Source organism: Centruroides vittatus, unplaced genomic scaffold, assembly GCF_030686945.1.
Source record: "Centruroides vittatus isolate TY-2023 unplaced genomic scaffold, ASM3068694v2 contig_10, whole genome shotgun sequence".
Classification (NCBI taxonomy): domain Eukaryota; kingdom Metazoa; phylum Arthropoda; class Arachnida; order Scorpiones; family Buthidae; genus Centruroides; species Centruroides vittatus.
Window position 1 is genome coordinate 6,278,850 of NW_027120658.1, and position 17,773 is coordinate 6,296,622.

Here is a 17,773-nt window from a genome sequence, read left to right on the forward strand (position 1 = left end):
AAGTGTGGAGTAGTACAGTCAAACCTGTTTTTGTGTGGGGGATAGGGACCGCATAAAAGAAAATGCATAAAAAAAAATCGCGCGAAACTTCACGAGTGGCTATAAAAAATAGTTTTCGCAACACAATTAAAAAAATATTTTTTTTATGCGGTGAATAGGGACCGCATAAAAAAAGTCTCACGTAGAAAATAACTCAAACCGTACGAAATAACTAGGAATTGCTTTTTTAACTCCTTGGGCCTTTTTCTGCAACACCTAATGGGGAAAAAATCCTCTAAGAATTTAAATTTTTATATTAATTAATTATTTCCACTTAAATATGAATCTAACATTAAAAAGTTAAAAATAATCATTAAATAATGATTTTATTTGATAAATATAGCTGCAGGAAGTGTTATTTTGTTTAACAAGGCGTGAAATTTCACACCTGCAGTCTAAAGCTGAAGGGGAGCTAACTTACCTGCATCTGTTCAAATATAACATAATATTTATGGTTTTTATGCTATTAAAATAAGAGGGGACCGAAATAAACGTATGAGAAAAAAATTTTTCTGAATAAAAAATGAAAAAACCTGCTGATGTCATAGAAAACAACCAATAGAGTTTTTAAAAATTTTACAGGAGTCAATTATGTTCCAATTTGATTGAAATTTTCATATAATCGCACAAATAAAAATCGCACAGAAAAAGACCGCACAAAAACAGGTTTGACTGTATTTGGTTATATAGTATACATAGTAATTTAGTATACTACTATTAAATAAAGACATAACGTATTAGATTTTAAAGTTTCATATAATTTAGATACAAGATGGCTTATAATACATTTTTCAAGAACATAAATCAGGAACATTTTTAGTCTACTGTTTGGCCAAATGATAGACCAAAAATTTTATTATAAATCCTTATTTTTAACTTTCTCAAAAACAGCTCGAGCTTCTTTTATTTGAATATGGTACTAACTTTTGTTTATTTCACTGACAACTATTTTTCTGTTTTTAGCATTTTGGTATGGAATTCTAAAAATGGAGAATTTTACATTTGTCATCTTGCTCTTAAGCATTTTTATGCTTATAACACATACAGTAAGACCCTGCTTAATGCTGCCTTGCTTAACACTGATTTGATATAATGTGGTCTGCTTGAAGCCTTAAAAAAAGCTAAAAATTTATGCTGATTTAAATTATCACGGAATTTCATTGATTCGTATATAATACAATTATTTACTAACACAAACCAGTCAGAAAAAGGTGGCAAATAGGGGTACTTTCTTTAAATCTATGTTTGGTGCAATTTTGAAAAAATATAACGTTATGGATGCCATAGGCAATATCAGCTTTGCTTGGCAAGAATTAACTGATAAATGCATGAACGAAATGTGGAAGAAGTTATTGCTGAAGGTATCCAAGAATTCTCAATGAGAAGAACCTATTTCTGTATCATTAGGATGACCAAACTTAACCTAATTGATACAGCAGGACTAGGAGATGTAGACGACCAGGATATTGAGGAGTTACTGCAGGTTTCTAGTGAGAGCCTTACCAATGATCACCTTCAAGAACTGGCAGACCTGTGTAGACTTGGAAAATAGTGATTCTGTGAAAATGAAGAACCCAAAGAATTTTTCTACAGATTTCCTTAGTAAAAGTTTGGTAATGATAACTGAGATTGTCAATCAATTTGTAGCAAATGATCCAGATTTTAAAAGGAGTGCAAAAGCAAGACGAGGCATTTTGGATGCCATCTCCTGCTACCAACATTTGCTTAAGGAAAAGAAAGCGACAAATGAAACTATGCAACTTTATCACAAAAAACAAGAATTTCAGAAGAGCCAGGACCTTCGTCATAAAAAATGAACTTTATACTTCTGTATGGATATGTTTGTTATTTAACGTATATTATTATACAAATTAATATAAAAATAACTTAAAGTAAAATTTGTTTACTTTTGGTTGTGTGTTCCCCTATCCCTATTTACTCTGTTAAAATGACCTTGTTTAATGCTGTTTTGTTTAGTGCTTTGTCGTCTAGGAATGCATCCCCATGTTAAGCGGGGTCTTACTGCATTTTGAAACAAATATTTCTTTACTTTTTTCATATATTTTTAAAATTTTATTTTTTTCATATTAAAATTTACTGTTTTTTTTACAATAATTATATCATCATATCAAACATATTAAAAATGGCAGCTAGAGATTTCCTAGGAAAATACTGGGATACTCTTTTGTTTCGTGTATATTCTATGAAAATATTTAAAACAGAAAAAGGAAAAAAATTGTGTGCATAACAATTGATAATGGCAGATGTATTTTCTAAAAGTAATCATCATTATAGTAAATATTAATGGAATAAAAACTCATCGAAGCATGAAAAATTATAGATAAATAAATACTTACAAAAAAATTATTTTGTACAATATGCTGAAGAATTGAAATTTAGTTATGTGAAAAAAGTGATGCATTGAATGTTTGTTTTCTAAATACATAGAAGAAATATAAAAATAATTGGTAGCAAAATTATATACCTAAATTGTTTTTTTTATTTTGTATGTCTGTGTATTTTGTAAATTAGACTTGCTAATTTGGTATTTATAACATAGAAAAAACATTTTATTTCTAATTTCTAAGCTGAAAAATCTGTTCAAAAGTTATTACGATATAAATAAATGTGAAACAAACTCAAGTGTTTTATTTTTGAAGTATTAGTACTTGTGAGTCTAGTTATTTGAAATTAATAGCTTATTATTAATATAATGTTATAAATACATAAAGTATAACAATGTAAATTAATTATTACAAATAAAAAAACCTCATTCAACATATAGAGCCTTTTGTTTGTTTCCAGTACTATTTAATGCAAACACACAGAGATCGCATCATCTTGATAATATACTGGATACATTGATTTTTAATATTTATTTTTATACTTTTTTTGTATTTTTTTTTCTCTGGTAACGATGATACTGTGCAATTTTTTGTATTTTATGAATTTGAAAGTTTTTCAAAATTTGTTAACATTCCAAAATACATTCCATTTTAAATAGACCTGAGGAAAATCTTGCCTAGATTTATTGTTAAACAATACTGGAAACAAAGAAAAGTCTCTATGTTGAATGAGGTTTTTTATTAGTATTACTTTCCAATCTCATTTGGTATGAAGTTATTTCTCCATTAATTATTACAAATATGCAGTATGTTCTGCAAGATAGTGCCAATATTTTTATAGCATTTTCTAAAGACCTAGGGGATCCAAAAATGTTCTATAAACTTAGTCCTTTAAATTCATTGTTTCAGTGCTAGAAGGGATTTAGACTGGTGAGACAGCCAGTCTAAACCCCTTCAAGATGCTGCTCTGCAGCACTGCTAAATGCTGTGGAAAAGCCTCAGTTTCACTGCCCTTCAGCTTCTGTTTTGTGCTAAAGAGCCAAGAAATGCAAGTGACCCTTACATTCAGCAAAAACAGCTCTTTAATTCAGCACAGAAGCTGAGGACAGTGAGATTGAGGTTTGATTGTGGTGTATTGGACCTGAAAAAGAAGATAAAGAACATACACAGTTCTTGATGGTTTTCATTTTGGTATCATACAACAATATATGTAAGGTAGAGAATTAACTTCAAGTATGGTTAGTGTTTGGTAAATTAACATCAATTTTATTAAGATCTTTTATAATTATTATTATAATGTTTTATATAATGGTTATATAGTAATACAAATGTTGGTTTATCTGTGTATTGTATTTCATTTTTTAGTTTCTTCTATGTGTATTTTAATTATAATAACATATTGTTAAAATGTGTATATGTAACTTGGCTGAAGAGCGTTATGAAAAAAGTTGAAATTCATTCTAGAATATTAAGTGTTAAAGAAATCAAAAAGGTGTGTGATGTCTGATAATTATAACAATAAGGCTAACAGGCTCATGGTTATTTACTCTTCAAATGTTCTCTACGAACAATATTGCTTGTAGAGATCAGTTATATACTGTCAAAAGTACTTTAAAAAAATAAATATTGTTTCGTAATGCAATAGACAGTATTGTGACTGTCTATTGCATTGTTTTGTATATAGACAGTATTAGCTTTTTGTATTAGTATTTGGCATCTACAGTTACATATATTTTAACAAACAAATTTCTTAAATCTTAAAATCAGGTACTTTTATATTAATTTATTTACATTAACGCACACTATTTAAAAAAAATCAAAAGCAAAATTCATTTCAAAATTAAACAAAATGAGTATTCTAAAAACTTATAAAAATTTAAAGATGTGCTTAGTTAACATTAAACCATTAAATTGTTATTCAGTTAGTAATAAGTAAAAATAATTTACTTACCATCCTTCTCCTAGAATAATAGTTTCATAGGTAATGTGTGAGCTCATGACACACTATGCAATGATTTAATAAGTACCCAAATGTTACCTTAATATAAAATGTATTTCTTCAATATACTGTTTAAAAATATAAAGCAAATAAATTAGAATAATAATGGCATCTTGAATTTCTGCTTTGTTAGTAAGAGAGGGAGGGTCTATTGTTGTACGTAAACAAAATGAAACATTACCATCAGACTACAAAATATTAATTGTATATAATTAGTAAATGTAAATAATATAATATACCAGTACATAATTTTTTGGTCCAAAAATTACTTCAAACAAGCAAAAAAACATTTTCTTTAGTACAGTTATCCTTGCTTTAAGACTTTTTTGATAATTTGGTACTTTTTAATTATATTAAACTTTGTTATTTTCAGCCTTTGCCTTGCTGTTGAGAGGATTTTCTGGGCTTTTTTCCATCCTAGTGCTATTATGTACTTACTAAATTAGAGCATAAATGTTTATAGGCTGTTGGCAGGCAAGAAAGAAAAAATGTTTTGTTTTTTAAGATATTTGTATTATGATAGTGGCGTGGAACCTAACCTGATGTTTAGTAAGGTATTAGTAGGCCCAGATGCCCCCTAGTGGGTGTTCTAGCAGCATTACAAATTCCTATGAGGCATGTTTAATGCACTTAATATATGAAAAATTTATGTTCTTAATTTTTAAAAGTTTGGTGCACTTAATATATATAAATGTATACAATTCTTCATCTTAAAAACTAAACTTTATATTGTTTATTTAAAATTTCAAACATTTAAATTTTAAATGTTTGAAATATGACACATGATAGGTGCGCCTCTATGCCTGTTTTTGGCATAACGTTACACAGACAGATGGACATGCGTTCAATAGTTAAATATATAGATGTGAATGTAACAGAAATTAACAACAAAAGAAGATATAGAATAAATAGTGTCACAATGGTGAGAAATTGCACATAGAAAAAATGTATATTGTTGACCTGTTGAGAATAGTTAGGGAAGCAAAGAAGGAAGGCTTACATTAATCAGAACCTTATTAATTCACTAAAAATTCTATATAAACTGCAGAATCAAGGATGCTGGGCTTTTTCCCCATCAGTTATTCTCCTGCATTCTTTCCTGGCTGTCCTTCTGTAACTGCTTAAAGACCACTCAAGTTACAATCTTTTATTTTGTTCCTGTCTTTTTGCTTCATCTTCTCAGCTGACAAGGAGATGGCCAGATGATGATGATGTCAATTTGAAAGAAACTTGGAAAACACACAATCTAAACACAAATAGTTCTTGGTCCAAATAATAGGACCCACTTCTCAAGCATTTTAGAAAAATGGTTCCCAGAAAATTGAGTGTTCAGTTTATAAGTCTGGAAGTTCTATGTATCATAAGAATGGCAGTAGCTGAGTGGATAAGGTTGTAGATGCTGGAACTACTAGATATGGGCCTGATTTTAGGTGACTTCAGTTTTAAAAAAAATATGTAACATAGTTATTTTATTGTTTTAGCGTATCATTATCAGCATTATTATTACTATTCTTATTCCTCACATTTCGAACTTATCACAATATTTAATCTCATTTTATGTCATTTCCTGTTTAGCAAAAACGAAGTTTCTGTAGATTTAATTCTTTTATGTCATTAAATAAAATTTATTTATTTTTTTTATATTTATTTTCAGATATTTTAGCTTTTGGTTACATACTATTTTAACACAGGAAAATAAGCTTCAGACATTAGTTCTTTAAGCTCATGGACAAAAAGGACAAGTCCCTGACATGAAAATAGGATAGCATAGTTTCAGCATTTTTCTTTTAATTGTTGATGTTATGGACAATTTCCTCATGTGCTTATGTTTCAAATAAAACAATACCACCATATCTGAAGCTTATGTGAGGAATAAGAATAGTAATAATAATGCTAATAATATGGTAAAATAGTAAAATATAGTTATTTTATTTTATTTTTTTAATGTGTAACAAATGAAACTGTCAAAGGATCAAACCCATATCATATTGGCCCAGCATGTAAAACCTTATCCACTTGACTATGCTATTTTTTTATGATATGTAGAACTTAGACTTGTAAGCTAAACACTCATTTTTCAGAGGCCTGTTTTTTGGAAATGCTTGAGAAGTGGGTCCTATTATTTGGACAAGGAACTTTGTGTTTAGGGCTATGTGCTGACCAAGTTTTGTTTGAATCAGAGAGGACATCTAGCTGTTTCCTTGTGAGACTACCAAGGACTTTTCCAATTTCACTTAGTTAACTCAGTCTGAACACCACACTCGAAGTCAATGCTATCATGGGGCATCTATCTCACTGAGGGATGTGTCAAGGAAAATTACATAGTTTCAGACTTAAAGACATTTTTGAAGTTATTTCTGAAAATTACTTAAGCTCCTTTTTGAATGCACATTAAAAATGGTTAAATTTTTGAAGGAGACTTGTTTCAGTGCCCACACATCTACAAATTCAACCAAACTGCTCATTCACTCTGACTGGGGTCAAATAATTCTACTCTATCAGCAACACAAGTATTCCTATAATTAATATTTTATCATAAAAATATATATATCTCCTGTGTGCAGATAAAAATTTGTGGAATTTGTAAAATGTAACTAAATTGTCAGTTTAGACATAGTTTGAGTTAAATCAGTAATTTGGAATATGATTTTAACTGCTTCATTGTTTGATTTTAAAAAATGTGTTTAAGCCAGTATTGTATCATATTTTGTCTTGTTGGAGATTGGACTTGTATTCATGTAATAAATTTAACTTATTCTAAATATACAATCATAATAATATGTTTAATGCTGTAGTAAAAAATAGAAATAGTAGTAAAAAATATAAATGCATAAAATTTTTATATTTCAGTTTTAATTTAATTTTAAATAATAAAATCTCTAGTATTTTAGTGAGAGGGGGGGTGGTTTCTTGTGCACACGTGTACATAGTGTGTTAGTATACAGTTTACAGATAGTTCCTATATAATTTATACAGTAATCCATATTATATTTATAGAAGTTTCTAGAAGAAAAAATTATATTTATATTATATTTATAGAAATCTTACTACTAGAATCAGCATTAGAGCTGCTATTTAATATTGCTGAATTTAACTTTTGTTATTTAATTACAATGGAAAGTCAAAAAATAAAGGCAATTTATTTATAAAACTAATATCCTATGACAGAGTGATCTCAAGCCCTTATATTTATTAAAATGCAGTCTAAATGAATTTTATTAGTTGATTATGCTAAATTCTAGTAACTGAAAAATGGAAACCAAAATAATTATCCTTCAATTACATTATAATGGATTTGGATAATAAATGTCAATAATGCAAATACACATTAAATCCTTTTAAATTCATGCACTCGATCAAATGCATTAAATTCAATAAGGAAAATAGCATATCAAAGGAAAATGTGTTTATAAATAAAAATTGATAAAGATTGTTTAGACCATCAGCACATTTCAATAGCAATAAAAAAAATTGATCAAATCATATTGTGATTGATACTTGAGTCTAATATACTATGTTCCTAATAGTATTCAATAACTATTAATATTGCAAGATTTTGTGCCATTATGAAAGAGAAAATTAAGTCACCTTTACTATAAATACAATTATTTTCTTTCTAAAGGTGTTCATCATCATCATGATCAATCTTATTTGACTGCAGTTTGAAATGCTTTAGAAACTGTAGTTGAAATTTCCCTCCAATCCATGTGTAAAAATCTAAGTGACTCTTCCTACCACTCTGTCAGAAAGTTGAAAAGTGACATCAAATTATCAAAAACAAATAATTTATTTATTGATTATTAATTGATTATTAAATATATTAATTGATAATTTATTTAGTATGGCATTAGAGAGCTTATGAACAAATGAGATAAGTATTGAAGTATTGGGAAAAGCAAATGAACTAAATTAGAATACATAAATAAATAACTAAATATATATCTGCAGATTTTATATAAAATCTGCATGTGTGTACATTTGTCTCCTCTTTGTTTGATGAAAATAATTTCCTTCATTTTTTGATTTACTCTCAAAAAACTTGTATATTAAAAAATATACACTTACAAATAATAATATATTAAACTAATAAATAGATTAAATCTTTAAAATTGATAATTAAATAGAATACTAAAATTATATAAAATATGATAAGTATATATTACTAAATAATAAGTTTGATATCAAACAGAATTTCCCTTTTTTATAAATAATTTTTGTTTTAATTATTATCTGAATTTATTGTATTTTTTAAATGATTTAAATTTTGTTTAAAAATATAAAAGAATTTTTAATTAATTTAATCAAATTGAAACTTTTTATATATATTTTATCCTTTAATTTGCTGTTATTATCCTTATTACCTTTATTAATTTTTCAATCCCTTTTCCCCTCCTGCATGCATTCAACATAGAAGCTAAAAAGATGCGTAAAAAGAAGAAAGGTGATTCAGGTGATTACAAATCCTCCCTTTAATATGCATTATAATTTAATCTTTTTTTCATAATAATATATTAATATTAATTAATAACTTATTTATGAATAATAATTGTTATTAAATTTGATGATTTATTATAAATATAAGATTTTCTTTAAGAATGTAATTTTATTATGATTTAGGTTTGTATTAGAAATTTGTTTTGTAATGATTGTTTAAAATCTCAGAATTTTTCAAAAAAATTGCAAGACTTTGTAATTCAAGTAAATTATTGCTTATAATGAACTGCTTTAACAGAAGTAACTATTTATGTTGAATTCAAACATTGCTTTACTATTAAATTCATGTTTAATTCAGATTAACATGGTATGAAATATTCTGTATACAAATTAAATTTGTAATAATCTGGAAGTTAAGACAGTTATATTAACAAAATTTTCTTTTAGGATGTTTTTTGTCAGTCTAAATTAATAAGATACATATCCAGGGATGTGCCAATAGATGAGGTGGAGAGACAACTGTCTTTGGAGCATTTTCTCCTGTATATATAGTGTATTTATGTATGTGTGTAATGTGTATGTATATATATATATATATATATATACACAGGACAGGGACTGTTTCTTTGATGGATAAATAATATGTATATAGTACATATCTATCAAAGAAGGTGTTTAAAAATGTTTTATATAATAATGATAATTAGACTGGTCTTCATAATTTTAATTTACATAAAAATAGAACAATATATAAAGAACATTTATACAGTTTTTAAATACTTCTGAGTTATCTCGCTCATTATCAGGAAAGCAAGATGAAAAAGAACACACTGCTATTGAAACTTTTATAGTATGTTCAGATTACTTCATCTATATCCAAAATCTTCAATTACAACATGTTTCTTAATACAATCTTAATACAATAAGAGAATATCACATAATAAATTTTTATATAAGTTTTTTTATTACAATTTTAAATTACAAGTTTTATTTTACTTAAATGTATTTTTTAAATTATAAAAGAATAGTGAACAAGATTGAGAATAATAATGAAAGAGTATACAATAATACAGCCCTGTACCAATAATAATCTCTTCCATGTGGCATTTGCATTCACTAGGTAGTTTACAAAATAGCATTGTCCATATCAAAGTGCACCACAGTCAAACAGCAAATTGTTGTTTGATTTTTGACAATCTAGGCATTACACTTACAAATTAGTAATAGATCTCACAAGTTATATGCACAATATGAAGAGTCATTTATTTTTCTGCAAAAAACCTGCAAGTTCAAGGAAGGCTGAACAAACATAGACTTGAGCTGATTAGGCTTTTGAATCCAAATTGACATGCATGATATTCAAGACATTGTGTCATGGATAATGGCATCTATATTGTGCATACCTGTGATGGATCTCGGTAATTTGTAAGTGTAATGTCTTAGGCTATCAAAAATCAAATAACAACTTGCTGTTCAATTTTGTACAGTTTGATATGGGCAATGTCATTTTGTAAACCGCATATTGGATATAAATGCCTATAAGCAGAGACAACTATTGGTACAGAGCTACATTACTGTATACTTTATCCAAATTATTTCTCAACCTTGTATGTTATGTTTATTTTTCTTTAACAGCACTACTAATATAATTTATTGAATTTGATCATCTTAAGTTTATATTGATGTAAAAATAAAAATGACAATAAATCATCCAACACCTGTTGTTGAGAAAACGTTTATTAAAAAAACATTAACATTTTTGACCTACTACGATAAGCTATCTTCAGATGTACCAGAAATTCGAACATATTTAATATTTAAACAGCAGAATGTTCGAATGTATTTAACATTTAAATTTAAACAAAATACTGGGTAAATTAACCAATAAATATTAAATACACTGAATTAACAAATATAAAAACGATGTAAATAATGTAATAAAATAAAAATAACGTATGTAAAATAAAATAAAAATAATAAAATAAATACACAAAAAATGCCACTAAGTGTAAGGGCAGGAGTGGATTAAGAATTTTTGTGCTTTAGGTAGAACTCCCATGCAGAAGCTAGTCCATCTGCATCTCTGGTGTTAATACAACAATCTTTTAGTTTACTTTTATATATTTTGATTTTTTCTTCATGTATTGCGAGTGATGGAGAACGCATAGTCCCGGGGATAGTCGCTTCATTCCACTTGACCATTGAGTTTTCTGCTTGTGCTATACAGGATAATACTGTGCTGCAATGCCCTTTGTTGACATCGTATTTGTGCTTCTTAAGTCTGGTAGCTAAATTATGTCTTGTGATCCCAATATAGTCCTTTTTAATTCCTGATTCTCAATCCTCAGGACTATGTGTTCTCCATCACTCGCAATACACAAAGAAAAAAATTGAAATATATAAAAGTAAACTAAAAGATGGTTGTATTAACGTCAGATACAGATGGACTAGCTTCCGCATGGAAGTTCTACCTAAAACACAAAAATTCTTAATCCACTCTTGTCCTTACATTTAGTGGCATTTTTTTTTGTGTATTTATTTTATTTTTATTTTATTTTACATGCGATATTTTTATTTTATTACATTATTTACATCGTTTTTATATTTGTTAATTCAGTGTATTTAATATTTATTGGTTAATTTATCCAGTAATTTGTTTAAATTTAAATGTTAAATACATTTGAATTTCTGGTACATCTGAAGATGGCCTATTGTACTAGGTCGAAAACATTAATGTTTCTTTAATAAACATTTTCTCAGCAACAGTGTTGGATGATTTATTGTTTAATGAGCTGAGTAGGATATTTGGTTAATAAAAATGATTTATTAAACTCTATTAAAATACTGCCAAGTTTATTTATGTGATGATAACTTTACTGTTTAGTTCAGGTTAGTTGACTTAAATATTACATTGTTTTAAATTATACATAAATATTTAAATAAAATTAACAATAAAAGAACCATACAAAAATTTATACATATACAGGAATCAGTTGATTATTTTCAGACATATGTTTCTCTGCCTCGAACATCTAAAGTAATTTCCAAATATCTCATTTGAAAGGTATTTGTTTTCTTATGTAGTGTACAAAATTTCAAGATCTTCTATGAAGTGATTGCTGAAATATAAGCAACGAGAAAAATGCAAAAATTGCCAAAAAAGCTGTATTATTTCTTTCTCCTCATTTGGCACTGCAGATGCTCATAGAGAGAAACTATTGGGTCTAGAAAGCTTAAATTTTTAAATAGAAGCTCTTCTTGTTATCAGTGAGGTGCTTGTAAAACTTTCTTTGTTGTTAGGTCAAAGTTCATGGGGTTTCCCATAGAAGTTTCAGTTTTATGGCTTAATTTTATACTTATAAGGATAGTTGCATTGAAACAAATGAATTTTATTCAAAATATTATCTAAAATAACAAAAGCTCAAATTTATGTGAATTAACTTTTATAATGAGTTTTCTAAACAGCATATCTAAACTGTTGGTTGATGATGCATTTGGTAAGCAGCATGTTCAATGTGGGCACGTTGATCATTGCTTGGTGACCAAATTGTATGTCGTCATCTTATGTCTTGATATAATGATACAATTATTAAACTAAAAACAATTGACATCCAAACATAAATGTCTTGGAAGTTTTTCCATCTGTAAAAACTTACGACAATTTAGATGACAGCCAAAAGTTTTCTTAGGAGCTTTTCTTTGGTAGAGATAAACTTGGCACTTAAAGCAGTATCCACAAGATTTTTACCTGTATTATTGTTTTCTGCATTTTGCTTCAAGGTGCCAAGCTTATCTTTACCAAAGAAAAGCTCCTAAGAAAAATTTTGACTGTTGTCTAAATTGTCAAAAGTTTTTATTTCGTGCAAATTTTTTACATTACAGATGTTTTTGTTTAGATAACAACTAATGCAACAAAAATGATTTAAAGGTAATAATTACAAAATTCTCAAACAAAAATGATTGCAATAATAAACAGTACAATTATTTTCTAAACATAACCTATTCCTAAGTTGGTGACAGTTGTTATATTACCAATTTTTTTATGGTCAGTTTTATTACTAAAAGTTTTGTCAGATTTAGAATGTTACAAAATTTTAAATTTTTATAGTATTTAGATACAGAATACCATTTGAAAGGATTTGTCCCAAAGATGTGGATATAACTCTCAAAGTGTTTGATTTAAAAAATAGTTGCTTTTGTTGAGACAGTTCTTAATTTTTTCTGAAGAGATTTGTATTTTTGAGATTTTACTTTTAATTCCATTATATAATTTTTATATTTATGATTATTAATATTTAATTTTTATTAGAACTTTGAGATTTAATAAAAACATCAGATTTAAATTTAAAAGTAAAAATGAGCTTTTTAGTATTAAAAATGAATGACAACTATTTCATTTTGTGCATTATTTATATGGAACAATCATTTAACTGAGATTTATTTCAAGTTAAAAAAATTTTGTTCTGTAAAAAGTTGTCAAACTCTTGTATATTTGTATATTTAACATTTTAATAGTTTAAAATTCATTAATAAAGTAAGATATCAAACGTACATACTTTAAAACTAAGTGATTTTTCTATTATGTTTTTTTAATTAATTTTATGATAATATATAATATTTTGAATACTAGTATTTTTCAAATGTAAAAAAGTAGATTTATTATTTGATATTTACTTCTAATGATATAATTATTTCTTCACATATGAATTGGATGCTTTTGGCATAAATGTTAAATTATATATAAACAATTGTTATATTTTTGTGCTGTAATAAGGTTAATGTAAAAATTAGATATGAAGTAATTTGACTAGAGGTAGGCAGTTAGGCCACAATCTCATGACCATTTTAATAAGTATAATAAAATAATTTTTAATTTAGAATTTCTGGAAGAAAAGAATTGGCCTGGAGTGGGACTTGAACCCACAACTCCTGCTTACCATGTAGATGCTTTCCCATTTATGCAACTTGGACTTCTATCCAATCTCTGCTTCTTGAGCTATTAATCTATTGTAAATTAATTTGTTCAAATTAATAGTTTTGGAAGTGAAGATCAGATGATTGTCTGGATAGTGTAATTAGCAATTCATCTGCACAGTGAGCAGGAATTGTGGATTTGAGTCCCATTCTGGACCAATTCTTTTCTTCCAGAAATTCTAAATTAAAAGTTATTTTATTATACTTATTAAAATCATGAGATGATCAACTAATGACCTACCTCTAGTCAAATAATTTAAGGCTAATTAAATAATTAGGTATAATGACAACCTATAATAAAGCAGATCATTTGGCATTGATGTTCAATTGCAGTTCCTTCTTTAGTACATTTACATTATTTAATAATTTTACAAATAGAGATTTTTAAATTCTTTATTTTGAAAATTTCAAAGATTTACTTAAGTTTCATCTTTACTTGTTTTGGTTCTGATAATTGATTTTTAAGATATAATGATTTTGTTGCTGATTACAAAAATATATCTTTGTACAAATTATGAAATTTTAAAAGAATAGAAACTAGAAACAGGCATTGCCTTTAACTACGGTTTAATGTAATTAATAGACCAAAAACATTTATTAAAATAATTTCTGGTATTTTAATGCAATGCATATTAGTTTTTGTATTTTAAATCAGTTTTCTTGTTACTTAATTTCTATAAAATAACTATTCAGTTTAAATAATGCATAGATTGCAAAAGATTCAGTACTAACTTATAATTTAAATACTTTGGAATTTAAAAAGTGTTTTTCATTTGAAAAACTGAAAAATTCAAAGAAAGCTGAACAAAGACAATATTATTAAAAAATAATTTTAATAATAATAATTTGTTTCAACACCAGAGAAACATCTTTTAGATTTAAGACTGTTTGTTGGTAATCCTATTTGTGAAAGATCTATTAATAATTGATGATAAAAAAAACTTCTTTATTTAAAGCAAATCAAAGGTTTTATATACTTAGTTAGTTTTTCATAATATCTTTGTTAATGCCAAACAATTATCGAATTATATCTGGCTATTATTACTACTGTTAAGTGCTAAGTAATTGACACTAGAGGTAAGTGCTAGGCACCATCTTTTGCTAAATCTGGCAATCATTTGGCTCTAATATAGAACTATCAAGTTTTAGTAGTTGATATTTGTATATACAGGGTGGGCCAGCGAAAACGAAACGGCAGAGTGTTCGTGTTCGTCCAAGCAAAGCGCTCAGACAAGTCGATTTTACTCTCGAGGGGACATCTTTTGCAATAAAGTTTTTGCAATTCTGAATATTAACTAAACAAACATTTTTTTCAAAATAAATGCTTGTTTAGTTAATACAAAATAAATGAGTTTTTAAAATTTTTTGTTTTCTGTTGCATTCAGAATCGCAAAAACTTTATTGCAAAAGATGTCCCCTCGAGAGTAAAATCGACCTGTCCGAGCGCTTTGCTTGGACGAACACGAACACTCTGCCGTTTCGTTTTCGCTGGCCCACCCTGTATACACATTGATTAATGTTTCCAAGATGGATTTTCATCTTCAGATCATCATTTGAAAAAATCTTTAATTTTGTTGATTGTTAGTCAAACTTTTTTCAAATTTGAATAGATTTGTAAGTTTGTTTAACTGTCAATGAAATGTATGAAAGGTGTTTTGAACAATAATCTGAAGATAAAAATTTATGTTGTAAACATTACTGTGTGTGTTTTGAATGTGTTGAATTTAAAATAGGCATATAACCCATATCTCCCTTTAAATTATCTTTCAAACACAGATGAATTATTTGTGTTTCAGACTACAGTTACAGGTTATTCACCTGAGATTATTATAGTAAATACAGCACTGCTTTTAGAAATAACAAATTTATTTTATTTAAAATTTTGAAATATGATGTTATAGGCCCACACTATGCAAGTGGTCTCCGAACTGTAAAACAAGGTTAAGAATTTTTGTTATGCTAGTACTAATAGTTATGTAGCAGCACTCCCATTTTAGAATTATATACTATATTATATTTTATATACATTTGCTTGATAATCAGAAGTGCATCAACAATGAATGAATATGAACATTAATTGAACTTGTAGATTACTTTTCACATTTTTCCAATATTTATTGCTATATTTTTCCATAGCTTTGCATTAGTTTTAAGTTCACATAGATGTATTTGTATGCACCATTCAGAAAATGCTTCTAAATTTTTATTGAACCTTTCTGTAAATGTTGAATATTACTAATATTAAAATTATATTTGTTTATTCAACACAATGAAGTGTAATTTACATATGACATAAGGTGTTCTTTACATTCTTTATTTCTTTTTTATTGCCAATACGCATTAATTAAAATTATAATTGTCACAAATTCCTTCAGAAAATTTGTCCCAATTTATGCAAGTTATAAAATTCAAGTCTGAATACATATTACTTGACTATAATTTCAACATTCAGCTGCTCTAAGTACATTTTCATAATGGTAGTCTGTTTTCACCATACTTTTTGATGGAAACATGAATTATGCTGGTAAAAAGCAACTTTTGGTTAACAATGGGAGTTTGCTAGAACCAGCAGACTCCAATTTTCAATCTAGTGGGATTCCACAAAATATCATTGAGGTTCAAGTACTACATTCCTTTTTAATCTTGGTTTCAAATTATGTTGTTTTCTGTTTATATGATAATATTGAAACTTTTTTTTTTCCAGTTTTGTGTGTTTTTAGTTTATATGCTGTTTGATTAATCCAGTGACATAGAACACAGTAAACATATTGATTATAATTTTGTTATAAAGCATTATGTTTAATAAGTTTTATCAATTTTCTACTGCTAAATGATAGTCTAACATTCAAAATAAGCAAAACAAGCCCATGTTACTGATCCCAGGCCATATGGTCTACTGGCAAGACATTTTTTCATCTAAGTTATCATTAGGATATCAAAATAACAAAAATTTAGTTGATGCCTTATAGATACAAACAAGTCAAGTTTGGATTGAAAGCAAAGAAAACAGATTGAGCTTAACTTATATTAATATCCTTTTTTTTGCAATTTAGTTTGAATATTGTTCAATTTCGAAAACATATCTATCAAGTAAAAAATGTAAGTAAATATATATATTATATATTTTGAATCAAATTACAAAAAATAAACATAAAAAAGCTTTTGACATTCCACAAATATTTTACATCATTAGAAAGAAGACAAAATGCAAAGATTAAACACATAATTTTAGTTTTTGATATAATGCCAACAGTTTCACAGTTTTAGAATAAAAACTCATTTATTTTTTTTTCATGTATGTTCTAGAGAGAGATGTATGCCCTACTTAAACTGGCATGCCAGCATTTCTCTGGATAAACTGGCAATCCAGTTTTTACCATACAGAAATATCTGATTTTACAGTCTTTCCCAGTTAGATCAACATGCTGGACAATCCGCAAAATTATGGTATTATTCCAATGGTTTTGGTCTTTTAAACAACTTTCTTCAGGAGATGTTTGAATTTTACAATTTAAAGAGAACAAAGCTTTCAGATATATCCTGAAAATTGGTTAAGAAGACTGAAACTGTTAGAATAATAAATGTTTGCTGCATGATAAATGATTGTGTATTGTGGTTAATGCTAGTGCAGTTACTGAAGGGATTACCTTGCCATTGAAAAATCCAAAATGCCTTGCTGTTCTAAAAATACTGCTTTCATTTCTATAGTTTACAATGCACAGAAGAGTTCATGAATGAATACAGATCTCTCTATTGAATTATACACTAAGCACTTCATATCAAATGTTAAATCTTCATAAACAAGAAAAGAAAAAAGCAAATTTTACTACTATTGGACAATGCACTTTCTCATCCATTCGTTGAAGTTCTTAAGACTGTTGACAATGATTTCTGCATAATATATCTTCCATAAACAACAATGCTGTATTTCAACCATTGGATCAAGGTAAAAACTTTGAGAAACGTAAGAGGATTTATTAAA

At 27.3% G+C, this 17,773-nt stretch overlaps 1 protein-coding gene across 12 annotated transcripts in view; it reads left to right on the forward strand.

Annotated features, from left to right (window-relative positions):
• The window catches only part of PMCA (plasma membrane calcium-transporting ATPase 3), a 428,157-nt gene that overhangs the window by 270,479 nt on the left and 139,905 nt on the right, over positions 1-17,773 (forward strand). For 11 of the 12 annotated variants that reach the window (XM_067273462.1, XM_067273313.1, XM_067272783.1 and 8 more), the window contains one exon: positions 8,795-8,833. The exons of the other annotated variant lie outside the window; for it this stretch is intronic. In XM_067273462.1, the coding sequence (XP_067129563.1) occupies positions 8,795-8,833 (39 nt within the window). The remainder of the gene's footprint in view (positions 1-8,794; positions 8,834-17,773) is intronic. 12 annotated transcript variants of the gene reach the window in all.